The sequence below is a fragment of the Adiantum capillus-veneris genome, chromosome 24 (assembly GCF_014529385.1).
Source record: "Adiantum capillus-veneris isolate H3 chromosome 24, ASM1452938v2, whole genome shotgun sequence".
NCBI lineage: Eukaryota > Viridiplantae > Streptophyta > Polypodiopsida > Polypodiales > Pteridaceae > Adiantum > Adiantum capillus-veneris.
Window position 1 is genome coordinate 131,325,362 of NC_140954.1, and position 16,648 is coordinate 131,342,009.

A 16,648-nucleotide genomic window follows, 5' to 3' on the forward strand; every position below is an offset into this window, starting at 1 on the left:
GTCCTATGAAAGCTTTGCAATCTATGATTCCACGGATAACAATCCAATCCGATGGTAAGTACTCTATCTAGGGCTTAACAAGTCTATATAAACCTTAAATCTGGTCGTATACTAGCAAATCAAGGTATATTTGGAGAGACCTCTAGTAGGGTATCCATCGAAGAGAGTGTGAATCAAGGTGATCACTTCGGGCACTATTTTTGAAGAAGTCTCAGCCACTTATTCAAACTCAACATCTGAAATATCTTCCAACTCAATCAGAAACCGGAACAACAGTGCGATATAATCATATACTGACCTTTTATAAGACTAATGACCATGGATCTCAGGTTTACCTGGATCCTGATGAAGAGTATGCCATTCGCATTGATGACCATGACATAGAGTTTGAAGAGGAAATCACAGCAAATAAACAAGGGACTCAGTATATAAAGGTTGAAAATCCTGATGTGATAGACAAATGTGGGTTAGAAGTGAATGTCATAATTCCAGATATGGCAGCAAAAGAAGGTCCACCAACTTTAGAATTCAAGGAATACGATCAAGTCGATCTGAAACCTTTGAAACGGCTTAGCATGGATAATCCTAGGATCGGAGTCTATTGTTGGGAGGATAAGAACGTCAAGAATCTTTAATGGACCTCTCATGCCAAATCAGGGCAGTTAACACCCATGAAGATCATCTATATTTTCAAAATCAAAGATAAGGGTTCAACAGATCTACCAACTTACCTATTTAGGGATTGCTATAACAATAACTTTGTTATGATGAGTCTTGAGGAGGTAGAACAGACCAAATACCAAGGGTACTCTATAAGAGATTGGATATTGGGCCAAGGACCAAAAATTATTCAAAGAGAGAGGAACTTTGCGAGAGATCTTTTGGAATGTTAAAAAACCCGAACCTATCTAATCATGAAGAAAATCGAGTGACATTAAAGCCAGTCCAGGGGTACATGAGTCACTATTTCCAACAGATTGGTAACAGATTGGTTTAAAGGACTCGAGACAGGACCAACTGCCAGAAGAGTTGGAGCTGAGCCAAACAGACGTGTCAGACCAGCTAATTTTCAAAAGTGGGCTAGAAAATACAATGGATCTGGGGATCCATATGACCACTTAGCAAGCTTCAAGCAAGTGCTAAGAGCATAACGCATATTTGATTTCCACACTCAATTTGAGGGATTTGGAATGACATTAGAAGGAGAAGCTTTGACATGTTCCCAAAACATTCCACCAAGGTCAATCATGGATTTGAACACATTAGCTCAAGGATTTGTAGCTGCATGTCCCAAAACTGGGATCAAACATAATACGGTAGCTCAAATCTATAGCTTCAAACATAAACAAGGTGAGTCTGTTAGGGATTGTGCAACTAGGATGAAGCAATACATTGCAAGATGTCCAAAATTAGAAATACCAACAGAAGAAAGATTAGTGTCATTATTTCTAGAAGGATTGATCAACAAAGAACTCCATGCTATAATGTATAGCAAGAAGCATATGACCCTAGAAGAGTGTGTATTAGACGCTATTGACTTGGGAGACAATTGTGATATTTTCAATGAAGGAGATGTCCCTAAGGATACTGAAAGTGAGAAAACAGCATCCACCAAACCAACACAAGTGGGAACGGCTGCTGCAACATCACTTATAGCCATAGAAAACATGCTTAAAAGGATGAACAAAATGATGAATTACATGCAAAAAGCACCTATGAGAGAATGTAGACAAGGGATACCTCAACAGGGACAACCAATTAGTGCACAAAAATGGTGTGCTATTGAGGGTAAGTGGACTAACCATGAGACCAATGAGTGCTATTATCGACCAAAGTACGATGGAAATGTTCAATATGTGCCTATGAGGCCACAAGAACAACCCATGTACAGATATCAGCCTAATATGGCCCCAACGCAAAGACCACCGATAGGTATGGAAAGACCACAACCAGTGTTGGGTCAACAACCTCCATATCATGGACATAGTGCAGTGCCTATAAAGTATATGCATTCAGAAGGAGTCATGGATGAACAAGCACTTGTGCATGTTACACCTTATGTTGAACCTGGTCCATCCACAGTAATGGTAGAAGGAGAGTGGTATAATTCACATCCACCTTCAATGGAAGAACCTATGACTTATGCTACACCAGAGCTTACACATATGTACTTTGTAGATAATCAAGGTGTTATACCTCCAATGGTAAGACCCATGATTAAACCAAGGGCTGAAAACTGCCTTAATTGTGGTGGAGATGATCACTGTGTTGGGGTTAAGGCCTATTTGCCTTAACCGGTCGCCCAGGTCATGGGCTTTCGTCCACTGTTACCCTATACTTATAGTGAGTATACTGTATAGGGGGAGCTGCCACTTCACAGTCTCCCCACCCACATTTTGTGTGTGTCTCCTTCTCTCTCTCTCACTCTCCGTCTGTGGTGCTCCCCGATCCCCTTCAATTGGTATCAGAGCTATGGTAACCGCGGAGAGCACGACGGCTTTGAGAGCTTCGAGGCGATAGCTCGCTCGCTCTCGACGGTAGAGAGATTAAGAAAGCTTGGAAGCTTTGTGAGAATGCAATGGGAGCTTGTGAGCTCAGTTGAGAGTGATGTATGCTCTTGTGGAAGCTCAGAAAGGAGTGTGGAAGATTGCATGTAAGTGAAGGTGCTACCCTAAAACTGTGTGCGCAGCAGCACTGTTTTCAGATTCGTTTTTCTCCTTGTAGAATGCAGATATGAGAATTCTGTTCGTGGTAGCCCATCCGTTTCGACGTGGTCTACAACTTTGCAGAAGAAACTTTTTGCAAATTCCTCACCGTTTTGCTGATATTCAGCTCAGACTGACTGTATACAGAAATTCCAGATTTTCTATTGTCGCATTGTGTGCGAGTTTGATGCACTTTTGGAAGCACGCGAGATGCTTGAAATTGAGTGCATAAATTCTGAGCTGAAGATGCAATTGCAGCTTGTGTTAAGCTTGTGGTTTGAGAGTTTTTTGGTAGACTTGGGCAACGAAGTACGGAGGCGTTTACACACCACCGAAGCGGTCTCTTGAGAGACGCAGTTTTTTGGAGCACACAGGTGGAGCTTCTTTCACTGGTTTTCACAGGATACTTTGGCAGTGATTTTGTGCTTGGATTCATGGTCTTTGCGGATGGTTTGCATATGGTTATGGCGCATGGTTGATGCCCATTATACATGCATTTTGGCGAGCACTTTCAAGTGCCGGTGAGCTCTCTTGAGAGCATTGTTTTCGCATTGATCAAGTTTCCGGATTGCAAATCTTTTGGCGCTTGCTTATGCGCGGTCACTCCGTTGATGTACGTTGAGTGCGGATTGCCATTGTATGTGAAAATGTGGAGCCATTTTAGCATTTCTACTCATTGGCATTGAGTAGTGTTATGGTTTATGGTAGAGATTGTACTTGAGTTTTTTGCTCAGTTTTTAGGGGAAATTCTGTCGGATTTTTCCCAGATTCTCGCCATAGTTTGTGATCGAGTGTTTACTCTCACTTTGACAGGTTTTGTCAGTTTGGACACAGTTTTGTGTTTTTGTATCCACTCTCGCAAGAGTGAGGAGTTGTGTATCTTTCTTTGCTTGAGACAGTGGTTTGCTCTCGGGTGGGAGAGTCTTGTGATCTCGAGCATTGTTTGCCATAGTTTTGCAGAGCTTATGCATGTATGTTGAGTGTAGTTTGATGCTCATTGATTGCTCATTGTATTGAGTTTGCAGGACAATGGTTATTTTGTGTTGATAGCCATTGTGCGTCGAAACTCCGGCGAAATTTTCCCAGGAGTTTTATGCGTATCATTTATGTGATCTAGGTAGAGATTGCGGGTTGCACTCAGCATTTGTGTGCGGTGTTCTCTGCAGGTGGGAGATTTGTGTGTATGTATGCATCGATACCGCACAGTGTGGGCTTGGTGATTAGCTCATCGCCCAGGTCATGGGCGCCCGCCCACTGTTACCCTATACTTATAGTGAGTATACTGTATAGGGGGAGCTGCCACTTCACAGTCTCCCCACCCACATTGTGTGTGTGTCTCCTTCTCTCACTCTCCGTCTGTGGTGCTCCCCGATCCCCTTCACACTGATCACTGGAAAAATGAATGCCCAGAACCTGACAAGAACATTAAGCTAGTTGAAGCTTTTTATATACAATGTTACAAAAAGGGAGGACACTTCCCTGAGGACTGTCCAAAAAATCCTTTAAACAAGGAAAAAGCAGTGGTGAATGTAGTTCAAGTGATGCCTAGTAGCTCTTCCAAAAGTGAACCTATTGTTCCAATCACGGTGATCACTAGAGCCCAGGATAAGAAAAAGAAACCTAACTCCTCAAATGAATCAGAGAATACTAAAATTTCCTCTCAAAAGACCAAGAAAAGAAGAAGTCAAAGGTATGAGATGAGAAAACAAAAACAAATAGATAAAATTGAAGGAAAAGCCAAGAAACTATTCCAAGAAAAAGTGAAAGAAACTAGGAGTGAAATCAAAGAAACCACAATGAAATCTAGAGGATCAATTTTGGTAGAAAAAAATTTTGAGCCAATCAATGCAACCTTAGAAGCTTTTCAAGCGGGGCTTAAATCATGCCAAAATATGAAAAACAAATGGAAAAACTATCCTTCTCCAGTTATGAAAGTAGCTAAGCTTGAATCTTATCAAAATTTGGTAAGAATTACTCAACAAATGCTGGAAAAATAAAAACCCAAGCTTGAGAGTATAGCAAAACCGAAGGAGCTTGTGGTAAAGAGAAATCCAAAGTGGTGGTAGAACCCTACCTTGAAACTAAAAAGCCAAAACTCATAGTGCCTGACAGTAGTGAAGATGCTTTAGATGGAATTTCTTTCGTGGAGGAAGGTTGGCCATGACATTTATGGAAAAAAGTGAGAGAGATTAATGATGGGAGCATAACTTTGAAGTCAGCTCCTATAGAGGAAGTCTGGTTAGACAATTTACCTCCTAATATGGAAAATGATATTCAATCCTTGTATGGGGATTGCGGTTTTGAAGCATCAGGAATGTTTAAACCATTGACTCTAAAAACACTACCCTCTTACTTAGGAGACAACAAAGATTAATCCATAGTGTGCAAAACCACTCAGGTAAAAAGAGCGGAATAGACCCTAGAGGTAGAGAACATCCATTCAATCATGTCAACACCCATTCAATGCACTCTTACTTTGGGAGAACTGTTAAAAATCAGACCATATTTATGGAATGATTTATAGGATACTCTAGAGAAGGTGGGATAACAGGGCTAATCGCAAAAAATTTGGGTAAATTGAAACATGAACTGGATAACAAGAAAATTAGATTCATCCCTAAGAACAAAGTTGGAGAATACTACGAGGGGGAAGAAGGAAACACAACCCTTTCCGTGAGATATAATAATGTAGAAACCATGGCAATACTGGACAGCGGGGCTGACATAGCCATAGCCACAAAAGCAGTATGGGAATCATGGGAAAAACCAGCCATTAGACAAACTCATATTAAATTACAATTGGCAAATGGCCACATAGAAAGACCCCTAAGACTGCTTGAAAAAGTGATAGTTAGTTCCTGTGGAATTGATTATCAACATACTTTTGCAATATGGACTTTGGAAAGAAACTTAACTATGAAATCATCTTGGGAAGACCATTCATGCGGTAAGTACAACTTATTCAAGATTGGGAAAACACTTAGCTATATTTGAAGCGTGAGATCAATCACAAGGGTTAACCTGAAAGATCTCAGTTATAGAGATGTCATGAAAACACCCATTCAAGAATTTGCCTCAGTCTCTTCAACTAATTCAACTTCCATCGTGGTTAAACAAAGACACACCTACTTGGGTGTGTGGAGCCTCAAAAACCGGGAGTTTAAAATGAGAAAAATGTATCTTAGAAAGGGATTGTATGTGTGAATACATCTATGCCTACTCAATTTTTCAATGAGAATGGTTATGACATAGTTCCCATACAAATGATCTCAACCCTTTATATTGAAGATGAAGTTCAGGAACCCAAGGACTTATTGAAAGCTCAACAAGTCTTTTCAGACCTCTATTATGATGCTATTGATGAGTTTAAAGAACATTCAGCTACATCTCATGATTCTGGGTCAAAAAAAGAACATGTTAGAGTCCAACTACTCCTAAAAGGAGGAGAGGAAAAGTTTTTTAATTTTCTAAACCAAAAAACAAGAAGACAGAAATGGTATAGAAGAAAAAGAGACACAAAAAAATTGAAATCTAGACTTATGCCATCAGTTTCTAGCAGAACACAGTTTTTGATGCAAATAGATGCACATGATTGTGTCAAAGAAAAAATCACGGATAGATATCCTTCAGACAACAAGCAAGGACATCAAAAACATCAAGAAAAACAAGAAAGAAAACTCAACCAAAACCTAAACACCAGGATGATGAATCATCCATGACACGGGTTGAACGAAAGAAAAAATATCAAGAGTCGAAAAAAACTCTAAAGGAGATGTATACCACTGAAATGGAAACAACCGAGGGAAGAGAGTCAAGATGTAATGACTGTTCCCTCCCATTACAAGAAATATACTCTCCAAGACCGAAAGATCATAGTCGAACAACCAATAAGGGAATTAAGAAAACAGGGTGAATCATATGAAGGACCTGAAAATGCAAATAAAATAGATCTGGCCGAACCAAGAGAAGAGCCTAGACCTGCCTACATTGCAAATGACTTGATTGAAGAAGAAGAAGAGCTTTTGCAAGCAACATGGCTTGCATAAACAATTTCCTCAAGAGCAGGGCCATTGCTACCAATGGAATTCTCATCCTTAGCACCCATACTTTCCACACACACAAATGTTTCCTCCGCAATTGGTGCACACATTGTAAGTTTGTTGAGCCTCTTGGATGCTTTCAATTAACTGGTTGGGTAGAGAGTTGCATGTGTAGTCCCCAGTCTCTTATAGTACGTATTTTCTTGGGCACATTAACTACTACAGAAACCCATTCATGCTCAACATGGAAGATAAAATTTGTTGCTAAAAGCTTCGTCGCCTCTTCACAAAGTGCCTTCTTATGAATGACCCCCAATCTCCCAAGATTTTGAACCTTTGGCTTTGCACCTTCTTTCAGGTTGATTCTATCCTTGACCCCTTTTGCTCCTTTCAGCTCTGCATATTTAGTGGCAAATAGTTTTGGAAATTCTGCAAACGCAACTTCATACTATTTTCTCTCTTGTTCCATCGATTCTTTTTGAATGCCTAATGGAATCTCTTTCTCTTTCTTGATCTCCACGTCATGCAAGGATGCTTCCTTTTCAACACTTATCCCAAATAAATTGGGACACAATTGCATCAAACCGTCTTCTACACTTCTTTTTAACAACGGTTTCATGGAGTGTAAAAGATATGTCATGTATCTTTTAAGCTAGATTTACCACGGGCGTATCAAACTTGATTGCATGCATAAGGTGAGAGTATTGTGAGGTAGGCAAGTCATCTAGAAGAATGTATTATTGAGGGTTTTCATGATAATGTTCTTAATAAAAACCCAAAGATGCATTCTCCCCGGGCTCGAGAGAAGTGCCGATAAACCTTCATGTCTTCATCCTGATTCTTTCTATAGAAAGAAGAAAAATAACTTCATCAAGGAAAACATCTTCTATGAGCTATAATGATGAGAAGATATATAACATTAGAGTACTTTTAGCTTGGAGATTTATATGTTATTTAACACAATGCAGCTTTGTAGTTGTGAGCTATATACTAGCTATGAGCTATCGCTGATGAATTGAGCTATGTAGATTTGATCTATATATCAATTGTGGTGACTATTTGGAATTTATTTCTCAATGGTGCTTATGGCTCGAATTGACTTGGGCAAACTGGTATGGTTCGGGGGAACATTTTCTGGGAGGTGAACTATCCCACTATTGCCATCACACAAGCACGCTGAACTACAATATTTTCATAAACTAATCTATCCATCTTCACCCCAAACCCTTAAGTTGTTAGGGCCCTCCAATCTTACCATTTTATGCAAGCTTTCTCACAAGTTGGGCTTACCCCAATAAATGCCTCCTTGAGCCAAACTTGGGACCCTCATTAATTTATTTGTTCACTCATGTTTTCCACATAGCTTAATGCCACAAAATCTATGCCACGTAGGCTCTATATGCCACACACGATTCTAATTCTCTTAACCATGGTTTTGATACCACACAACTCCCCATGAAGTCACCCAACCATGGCTCTCATATCACACTTCTTCTCAAGAGATCACCCGTCCCAATACTATCATTGCACAAGTGCGCTTAACTACAAGATTTTTGGAAACTAGTCCAACCATTTAGACCCCAAAATCTTAAGGCCCTAGGGACCTTTGATCTAGCTTATTTATGGAAGCCTTTCATAAGTTGGGCTTATCCCAAAACAAAAGCTCACAATGACATTGCTAGTTAGAACCAATGAAAAAAGATACCATACTTGGCAGTAATTTGGTTGAAATGTATGCCAAGTTTTACGTAGTACCGAAGGCACAAAATGTGGTTGACACACATCTTGTTTATCTTGGATTTTTCTCATTAGAGGATATGTCTAATAAGGCCATTGAAACTTTTGCATTTTGCTATATACAAAAAGGTACTAAAGAGAATCTTATTCATGGTTTGATAAAACCCTCTTTAATGATTTTTCTTTCGTTTTTGCCTGAAAGTTACTCAAAAAAAATTTGATAGTCTCTTCTATCTTGTCTTGAATTGTCCTTGGAGTTAATTTGCAGAGTAAAGAGCTGCTTTCCGTAGTCTAACAAAAGAATATATTTTACCACTAGACGTAACTTATTTCACTTACTTCAAAGAGTTCTTTTATACTCTCTCAAAGTTTCTCTCTTTGAACACTAAAAGCCCAAGCTGGGATTAAACCACTCAACTATTTTTGTTTGTTGTCTATGTTTCGTGTAAAATTTTAACGCTATACAAGACATTCCCTAATCCTGCAGAGATTGTTGTGCCATGGCTACAGCATGTTGACAGATGGACAAGGAATGTTGGCACATCTAGAAGACTACATACATGAAGAACTAGCGCATGCATTTTACAAGTGGTGGGAGCACATCTGCCAAAGCAAACATATGGCCTCTTCTATCAAGCGAAACTCGTGGGCAAGCAGAACCAGGCATTGGAATACTAATATTGACCATTGTCGATAATGGATGACAAGAATGCAATCAAGGGGAGAACCCCACCCCTTTTACAATGCAAAAAAGTTCAACCATGAGCTAACTCCTCCATTATCTCATGAACTAGCTCCTTTGTTATCTCATGAGAAACTCCTCCAAATAAGGTTTTGGAGCAGCAAGAGAGAAGCAGAGACCTAATAATAACAAATGACCATGGGGAAGCTCCTACCTTGACAATCTACTCAAGATAATATTTGCACCGTGACTGTTTGATTGTGCTGATAATAATTTCTTGATGAACCGATTGACTCCATTAGTGGATATTGAGAAAGCCACTTTGTGAGGGTGTTAAACTATGCTTGTGAGCGATAAGTTCGACGCTCTGCCTTCAAACCACCAAGTCTATTTTAATGGCAAAATAGACCTCTATACTTTTATGGACTAAAGCGTCGCATACTCATAAAGACATGTCACCATGGGACAGTAAAAATCAAGATGTGTGCAAGGGATACTCTCCTCCAGGCCGGATCATAAGAGGAGTGAATGGTGACCGAAGAGGACGGCACGCAATGCCACTCTAGACTACCGACATGGATCCTGGAAATGATAGCATCCCACAAAACAAGATCTCCGAGAGAGAAAGCATTGCTCCTCTGCATGCAATGAGCTTTTCAAATTCACCTACAAGAAGAGTTACTGGCACTGGGGCATGGAATTCTCGTCGCTTGGTATCGGAACTTCTCAACCTTCTTGTTGGGATTTAAGCACCGGCAGACACCATCAACACTGTCAACAGCTCAAATTATTGCGTTTTAAGGTATAGAGTGCTTTTCTATTTGTTTGTTTTTGCGTGCCTTATAACATATACTGGAGGTGGAAAAGGGCAGATGCCACAAACAGGTAATTCAGAAGAAGCAACAACTGTTCCTATGGAGGAGAAACTCATTTAGCTCTGCCTGCATAGGACATTATGCTACTTAGTTGCAACAGTAAAATTTGAAGCTTTTGCCAGCATGACATGCCAGGAAATATTAAGGCCACAAAATTTGTGCAGGAATGGGTCTCACCAATGGAGCTGCCCATGCCTTGCATGATGATCTATATGCTAACAGGATGAAAATCTCATGTTTTCTGAAATGCCCTGGAGTATCTTGGGTTGTTTCGGACACAATCATGGCATATTAAATTTTCAAAAAAAATCTTTGATTAGAAGAATGAAAAGAAACACAAAAACATCATCATAGACATGAACACTGATTCTAGCTTCCCCCCATGGGCTTCACTTAAGAGGAAATACAGAAGAGGGCTTGCATATATCAGGCCCTCAGTCCAATGAAACCCTACAATGGACTCCATATACAGAGGCTTGCATATATCAGGCTCTAACAGCAATGAAGCCCCACAAAGGACCCATATATAGAAGCTTGAGCCTTTGGTTACATTGAGAAAAACTCATCCTGAGGTGACAACTAACGTGCTTCAGCGAGGACAGGAGGACAAAAGAATGTATTTCTCTATGCAGGATAAGAGATTCCCATTCTGCTTCAGTCTTTTAAGTTCAAGGTAAAGAAGCTGAAGCCACATCAGACTTCGCAAACATTCAGCTGCAGAGCCTCAGTAGGTAAGCCAACACTTCGCACTTGCACATGAGTCTTGAAGAAAGCCCCAGCACCAGCAACAACAGTGGGCGTAACTTGAATCACAGTTGCAATACCTTCGCGACTTGTACCTCAATGCAAGGTTTTTCATCTGTATTTTATTGTGTGGTGCCTTAGCCACAACTCATACATGACCATGTGAAAAGCATCATATCTTACAGGAGGTGTATGCCATTCAAAATGCTGTTGCACCTAGAGGGAAGCAGCAAAACATAAATATAAGACCTTTTCAAAGCAGCCCACAAGCACAGCTAACACTCACTCATCCCCGTACACATTTGCTGACAACTTACTCGACGGAGGTTGTGGTGCAAAGCTGTGTATTGCTGATCTGTGACTGCTTGGAGAACGGTCTTTAGATTGAATACATCTTGCTCCTTGAGTATGATAGAAAATTTGAGCCAGTTCAAAACATCATTAAAGGGTAGGTCATAATAGTCTGAAATAATCACTGCAGAGACCACCCAAAAAAAAAAAAACGCTGATTAATACATACAGCCACTGGCATCATCAATACATAAAAACGTGCTGAAAGAGTTGGTGCAAGCTCATGAATTTATGTGCGCAGGTATGTAATGTGTTTTAAAAATGTTCAACTTTTCACATCTATCAAATGTCTGAGCTAGATGACATGCACGATGTCTAAGAATCTTACCAGGAACGCATGCATAATGTATGGAATCTGCAATACGTGCACTATTAACCTGTGAGCCCCCTGGACAAATGCAGAATTTGCTTCTATAAAACTGTTTTTGATAGACCAATTCACCAGTGGCCCTGCTAATTCGGTTGCTCCTTATGGAGAGCACTGTATCATTCTCCCAAATCTTAGCGAGTATCACCCTTATACGTGAATTGCGGTGTCCAGCCCAGAATCCCAAGATAGTTCTGCATCATTTTATGGCATACTTACACAGCTTGCAACCAGTTAGTAGCTTGCAGTGCTAAAGAGGAAAACAAGATTGCATTTTTGCACCCTCTTACACTTGCACAAGCAATCATATATATTACTGTTCAAAATTCGTACCCAAAAAAGTTGGACAGTGTTTGAAAGGTAGTCAAGAACTTAAATGAACTCTTTTCGCTAAAGCCTACCATGAGGACAAAGGGTTTTACCTGTTCTGGATGTCATCACCTCCCTGCGGCAAAGCGAATGGCTGTAGGATCTGTGGCAAGGCCACATCCTTGTGCGGAATGAAACCAACATTGTAACTAGGAGAGCAAACAACCCGAATAGAATTCTTAACCAGCAATGTCACATTCTCTGTTGCTCGTACACCAACATCATGACAGGTAACAAAAAAATGATCAGCCCCAAGAGTTCTATTCCAATATGGATACTTCTGTATCAGCATGTTGACATAATCATGAACAATAAGCTGCATTTTTTCATAACTCGTTGCCTGGAGAAAAAAATCCGCGGGTCAGAAAACATAGGTTCAGCAAAGTCAATGCACAGGCAATACAGTAAACATGGTGCTGACACCACGTCTTCCTGCAAATCCTACAACGAGAAGAAAAGAAACAGGTGGAATTTTTCAGGACAATACTTTCTGTACTGGGTAGGCTCGGACGAGATAATGAACATTTTCACTCATACCCTGCATACATGCAAAAGGGGTTTTTATCCTACCGACCAGAGGGGCAAACCTATAATAGAGCTTTTCAGTTACTCTGCTATCTTTACAAGTACAAAAACATAAGACCGGATAGAGCTTTTCAGGTACTCGTGCTATATTTACAAAGTGCAAAAAACATACTTATGCGAATTACCGTTCCATGTGCCCTAGCAGATATTCCCTATTACATTGCTCTGATCATTCCTGTAGAATGACTCTAGGTATATTCGGCCTATCATATTATGTCACTCCTCTAATGACACATCCGGGATTCTGTTAAGAGTTTCACCATTCAGCGGTCATAGTTACCCGGAACGCGGAACGGGAACGTCGACAGGATCCCTGCGGAACGGGGGAACGGCTAGGGGTCCAGAACGGGAACGGCGTGGAACGGGAGGTATAAAAAACACCCAAATAGTGCATTTTTTAGCTCCTTGTGTTTAAATACAAGGAGTATTAGAGAGTGCTTTGACTCTAATACTCACAAAAAACTCGTTTTGAAGACCATTCAACCTTGCTATGACTAGATGATGAGAGAGAGAGAGAGAGAGAGAGAGAGAGAGAGAGGGAGAGACTCGAGAGAGTGAGAGGGAGAGGGAGAGATTTGAGAGAGTGGGAGGGAGAGGAAGAGAGCTTGAAGGCTTGAAGCCTTGAGCCTTGAGAGAGTGAGTCTTGAGAGGGAGAGATCTTGAGAGTGTGAGAGGGAGAGAGCTTGAGCCTTGAGGATTAGCTTGTGGAGAGAAAGGGGGAGGGGGGTGCATTTTATGAGTCCTTGAGGCCTTGCACACTTCAAAAAGAAGCCCAAACATTTACTTCAATTTTTTCAATTTTTGCCAAATTTGTTTGTAAGTAAGGGCTGTTTTGTGGCTGTGCCTGGCCATATGCGAAGCAATCCCCGTCAGTAGAGGCGCAATGTCGCCCCACCCGCTAGGTTGGCTTGAGGTGACTCATGAGGCCTCTTGTCCTAGGTGTTTAGAGGTCAAAGCCTTATATTCTCTCATTTTTAGCCCTACATGCCAAGTAGCATCACTTACTAAGGTGGCACAAGTTACTACATAGGCAACTTATGAGTGGGGCCCTCATTGGTGGTAACAGTCAGAATAGGCAGCAGAAGATGCAGTGAAGACATGAACTAGCCTCCAATCCAGTAATACGATCCTCTAGCACTAGAGCACACCTGCACTGCCACAACATACATATAGAAGGCAACTGGGGAGAAGAGAGATCACTGAGGTAGGAAGAGACAAGATAGACATGCGCGCGCGCGAGAGAGAGAGAGAGAGAGAGAGAGAGAGAGAGAGAGAGAGAGAGATCTGGGAAAGGCTCTCCATGCTGATAGCAAACTACTCATACGAGTGACTCTGGGTGGTCCGGCATAGAACATTCAACAAGCATGCCTGGAAGGATAGACCCAAGGTACACACCACAACTGCTACTCCTACTGCCATCTGCTCCTACACACGAGACCACTAGCATCAACATGGGCTACAACCCTAACCTGCTCTAAAAGCGAGGCTACAGTGGAACTTCTCCTGGCAAGAGACCTGATCTAGAGGGAGAAGAAACTGGATCAAGGCTGCACATGGTGTAGCTGCCCCTTGGAGATCATGGATCTCCTGCACCATGATCTCCTGCACTCTACCTGCACCAAGAGTGTGGTGCTCTGCATTAGGATGATCACAATCGCCGTTACATATCTGCCCTGTGAAGAAAAACGCAAGGAATACTTCCCTGCTGCCCATCATTGAACGGTGGTGCTGCTCCGTTCTCCGTGACCGAACATTAATGGGCTGGCCAAAAAGAAGGCTGCTCAAGAAAACACAAGCTATTGCCCTTCTCTGCCCACTAGAGGCGTCCTGCAACCCTACGCCTGGGCACACACTACTCTCCCATGGTATCCCTGCCCACTCCCAAATACCCCTGAGGGTGCTGGTCAGCCAGATCTGAGGCCGCCCTCACAACTCATAAATGGGGGAAAATAGGTAAGGAGCACCAGAAGGCTAGAAGCCTTATAGGGCTCTCGGGAAAATACCGACAAGGCTGGGGAAAACTCCCAACCTCAGGAGCCCTTTCCAAATCATTTCCCAACTCACAAAGGCTCCACCCTTGAGGAAAGAGTCAGAAATCTATGAACCGGCCCGTCGGGCGGTAGGCTTTGGCTTTCACCCGATCTTTAACATTTTGAACTTCAACGACACAAAGCAAAGACTTAAAAGGGAACCCGTAACTGGGAATTACACTGCAAGACATAGCACGGCTTGGCAGCTAGAGCACTCCCAAGCAGACAGCGACGCCTGTAGGCCCCAAAGGTTGGCGGCCCCTTTCGGTATTTCTTTATTACTTTTCAGGAACGAGGAATAAGCTACAAAACCAGAGTCCTTGAGACCTACACATGCATCCAGCTAGATGACACCTGTGCAAGCAAAATTTTGGCAACATAACGGCCCCAAAACTTGCCCTGGACAATTTCCCAAGCTTCGACTCGTTTCCAATAGCATAAACCCCCTGTTTCCTGCGCAAAAACAGTTATTACAGCGTGCTGTAATTACTGGTTTTTCATCTGTTTTCAGCCCTAAACAGCCCCCGAGCTGTCATCTAACAGTGGGGCACAGTTCCAATGATTCTGGCATCATTGCGGCTGCAAAACAGTCCAAAAACAGCGCGTACACAGCGCTGAAAATGCACCTACTTGGTGAGGTTATGACCCTCACCGGTGCCTGCTTTGGAGTAGCAATTAGCTACTCCTGTTCCTGCTCAAAGAGGCTCTTGCCTCGGCACAAAAGCATGAAACCACACAGCTGTACATCAGTCAAACGAAGAGCCCTCTTGTGGGGAATCACATAACTACACGTAGGGTGTAGAGAGAGAGAGAGAGAGAGAGAGAGAGAGAGAGAGAGAGCGAGAGCAGTGTGTAGTGTGCAGTCCATTACTCCTAGCACCACACTGTACATAGAGTGGAAAGCATGCACTCCATAGCTCTTAACCTGTGACCAAAGCTGACATAGAGTGGAAAGCATGCACTCCATAGCTCTTAACCTGTGACCAAAGCTGAAAATGGCGCCTCCTCTTGCTGAAAACAGCTCGTCCCAACCTCCAGAAGTGGCAGATTCGTTCACAAAGTGACACCTCACCCACTTTCCGAGTTTGGGCTTCCCCACTAAAAATATCTCAACCGACGCGTCAATTGACTTGGCAGCAGAGCGATAAAATGTTCCCCTTGTCATTCCAGAGCTAATGACGCGAACAAATTTTCAAGTTCAAAACAGCAGTTCCCTAATTTTTAGGAGATGCTTCCATTCGGCTCCCACTGGTCTTCTGACCATCTATCCCCATTGGGACCGCATCCAAAAATGCAATGTGGCCCAACTGTCGGATACTTTCTTTTGGTGACCCCACCTTGGCTTTATGCCTTTATTAAGTTCACTTCCTGCATGATCTTGAACTGAGCCTAGACATCCTCTTACTATACGAATTCCAGTGCCGACCCACTTCCCGTCTGCGTGTGAAACTACCGTTCACATTGGCCATACAATGTTCGACCATTTGCAACTTCAAAAAGAGGGTCTCAAAAATAAAACAAAAATCATTGGAATAAAACCAACAACTAAGGTTAGCAATTGCCACGTCCTCGTGACATAGTTAACAGTTGCCACGTCCTCGTGACAATTTACCTCTCCGATCACATACCACATGTCAGAATCAACAAGTTGCTATGGGAAGTCCAAAGAATGCGGACAACTGAGACTCGCGAGTCTTGAAAATCGAATGTCCAAGAGCAAAGAACCAAAGAACTACATCAACGGTCAACCACCATATGTCATTAGTTGTCACAAGACGGGCACCACGTGCTAATAGAAAAGAACAGACTGAACAGACTTTTAGCACTTCAATAACAATTGAACTAAGAGAGATAGAGACGACACGCGACACGGAGTGGCAGAATTCCACCCCAGAGAGTGTTGGCCCCAAACCTTGGCAATCTTTCGGTATGTCTTTATATTGCATCAACACAGTACAAGCCAGTACTCCAGACTCTGCACTTCCAAGAAGCATGCCAGAGAATGAGCCCTAACCTCATATTTAAAGGCCCTTGGCTTGAAAAGCAGTTACAGTGAAAAGCCTTCAAAACTCAAAAGCTTCTGATCCAAAAGCAATGCCAAAAAGCTGTCAGTGTAAATCATGGAAAGCCGTACAGTCCTGCCACGTCAGCAGCCAGCGGAGT

General features: G+C 42.1%; 1 protein-coding gene across 1 annotated transcript in view; it reads right to left on the reverse strand.

Annotated features, from left to right (window-relative positions):
* Positions 1-10,392: 10,392 nt before the first annotated feature.
* LOC147427147 (Exostosin family protein) overlaps positions 10,393-16,648 on the reverse strand; it is a 76,817-nt gene continuing 70,561 nt past the window's right edge. Inside the window, exons 3-6 of the mRNA XM_086498807.1 lie at positions 11,924-12,210; positions 11,463-11,695; positions 11,101-11,258; positions 10,393-10,999 (exon numbers count right to left, since the gene is read on the reverse strand). Coding sequence (XP_086354933.1) covers positions 10,895-10,999; positions 11,101-11,258; positions 11,463-11,695; positions 11,924-12,210 — 783 coding nt within the window. The 3' untranslated portion in view covers positions 10,393-10,894. The remainder of the gene's footprint in view (positions 11,000-11,100; positions 11,259-11,462; positions 11,696-11,923; positions 12,211-16,648) is intronic.